The 2,124-nt window shown below is 37.3% G+C and overlaps 2 protein-coding genes across 2 annotated transcripts; both read right to left on the bottom strand.

Annotated features, from left to right (window-relative positions):
- Position 1: 1 nt before the first annotated feature.
- On the bottom strand, positions 2–991 carry EIN_530280 (hypothetical protein; the record flags this gene model as incomplete). Its single annotated transcript, XM_004255431.1, has 1 exon — positions 2–991. One exon carries the CDS (start codon positions 989–991, stop codon positions 2–4), a length of 990 nt encoding a protein of 329 aa, XP_004255479.1.
- Positions 992–1,194: 203 nt separating this feature from the next.
- EIN_530270 (hypothetical protein) lies at positions 1,195–1,560 on the bottom strand (the record flags this gene model as incomplete). The annotated part of the gene is made up of 1 exon (XM_004255430.1): positions 1,195–1,560. One exon carries the CDS (start codon positions 1,558–1,560, stop codon positions 1,195–1,197), a length of 366 nt encoding a protein of 121 aa, XP_004255478.1.
- Positions 1,561–2,124: the final 564 nt, after the last annotated feature.

The raw sequence follows: 2,124 nt of genomic DNA, 5'->3' as shown, positions 1-2,124 counted from the left end.
ATTACTCATCTTTGTCCTTCTTGGACAATCGTTTCTTTCGTTGGTCTTTTGTCTCCAAAGAAATTCTTTCAATCGAACCAACCTTCTCTGCAAATTCTTCTACAAAGATGTCGTTTCCCAAAAACTTCTTCAATCTTCTTGCATGTGTGAAGTCGCATTTAGCGATCGGTACCAACGAGTCTGATTGGAATCCACAAATAGATGAACCTTCTTTGTGCTCCTTTCTTGTTAATACAATGCCCGCTTGTTCGAAAAAACTTTTTATGATTTCCGGGCGCGCCTTTGCGAAGAAGGAGTCGACAATGCACACAATTCGCCTCTCGATTTTAGACATCGCAAAAAGCCTCATATTCTGCCTCTTATTCACGAGGTCGCTAAACAGGTCTGAAGAAATGAAGAAAGACTCGCTCGTTCCAAGAAGCCCCATCTCGATGTCGATCAGTTCATCTTTAGCAAGGTGCGCTTTCAAAGAAGAGAATAAACAGAGGTCACAATGCTGACAGATATGTGAAGAGTGTGGAACCAAAAAGAGAACATCAATTCGATTCCTTTTTAACAAATCAAGCACTCTTACGGTTGAATGGGTTTTAAAGCCGTCCATTATTAAGATAGCTTTCTCTCGTTTTAGTTTTAACTCCTTTCTTTTCCTTTTCACATCAGGCACGAGGATTTTTTCCACCCATTCAAAGAAAAATTCAGAATTGATGAATCCAACCTTTTGAGTCACAACAACCGCGGAAGAATTGATGTTGATAAGCACGTTTCCATCAAGTTGAAGTCTAAAAGTGATCACCATTGGTTTTGTGGGTTTCCCATCGGCGCAAATGCACCCTAGAAGGGTGATTCTATCTCCACGTTCTCCCAGTGTAGTATAAACCGCTTCACCACTCAACGTGTCAACACATACTGCCTTCTTCTTTCCATCGACAAAGAGGTCGAAACCAACTTCGTCGAGATTATAAATCAACGATGCGTGTTTGCCAGTGACCATCTTTTCATCTTTCTCAAGTACGTTTTCACGTCTTCGGGGTCCAGTTCAGCCCTTCCTTTCTCCATTGTTTCTGCCATTTTAACATCTAGACCACCAATTTTCCTCACAACACTTGACATTTGTTTGACTGTCAACTTTTTCACAAACGTGGTCATAACAAATTCAGTTGCTTCCCTCAGAGTTACAAACTTTTTCTCTTCTTGTTACTTTGATATGAAAGTATTTAGAGCATTCCTCTCGTCGAGATTCAAAAGAGGAATGCCACCTTGTTCTTTCAAAGTACTGAATATCTTTCTCATTTGTGACCCCGCGATTCTCCCTCCTCCCATGAACACATTAAAATCTTCAATCCACCATTTGCGGGTAAGTGGGAGATCATAGAACTCAGACAGCATGATCTCCACTTGTTCTCTCACAAATTGTTGTTTATTCACTTCTTCTTCCAGGGCTTTGAATCTTGCAAAAATTTCGGGCTCATTCTCGAGCCTCCCTTTGAGTCGGTCGGCATTACACATAACTGCCGCTTTGAATACTGGTGGTTTTCGTTGGGTTTGATACTTGGGTTTCATGAATGGATTTCGAATGAAAGTTTTTCACCTTTGAGTTAAAAATTTTTTGGAAAAAAATCTTTGTTAATTGAAGGCATTTTTATTTTCCGATAAATTTTTAAAGACATTTTAAATTATTGTTTTTACTATTATTTATTAAAAATGTCATCCGAATATTTTTAAACCACAACAATACTTTCTAAAGACCAAAAACATTTTGTATATATTTTAATAAAATAATATAAAATCTCTTAGAAGTCTATCGACAACAAAAAAATATTCTAACAAACTTTTTTATTTCAAGCCATCACGCTTTCTAAAACAAACATCTTCAAGGACACCCTTGGTGTACACCCAGCTGTCAACGCATCTAAAGCATAAAAACGGTTTTTATTGACTAAAATATATAACGGACGTTTTCAGGCCTGTCCAATTTGTTTTTTCAGAAATACACACGAACTTGTTATCAAAATCTGGATTATCCAAAGCACACACAATAATAAATTATGTACTTCTCTCGAAGACAATTTATTAGCTTGTTGACATGTATCGGAAATAATGCTTTTTTTTGATGGTATTGTTTTT

The sequence above is a fragment of the Entamoeba invadens genome (genome assembly GCF_000330505.1).
Source record: "Entamoeba invadens IP1 unplaced genomic scaffold scaff_1105074725335, whole genome shotgun sequence".
NCBI classification, from domain to species: Eukaryota; Evosea; order Mastigamoebida; family Endamoebidae; genus Entamoeba; species Entamoeba invadens.
Note: the sequence above shows the minus strand (reverse complement) of the source record. Positions and strands in the feature narration are given on the sequence as shown.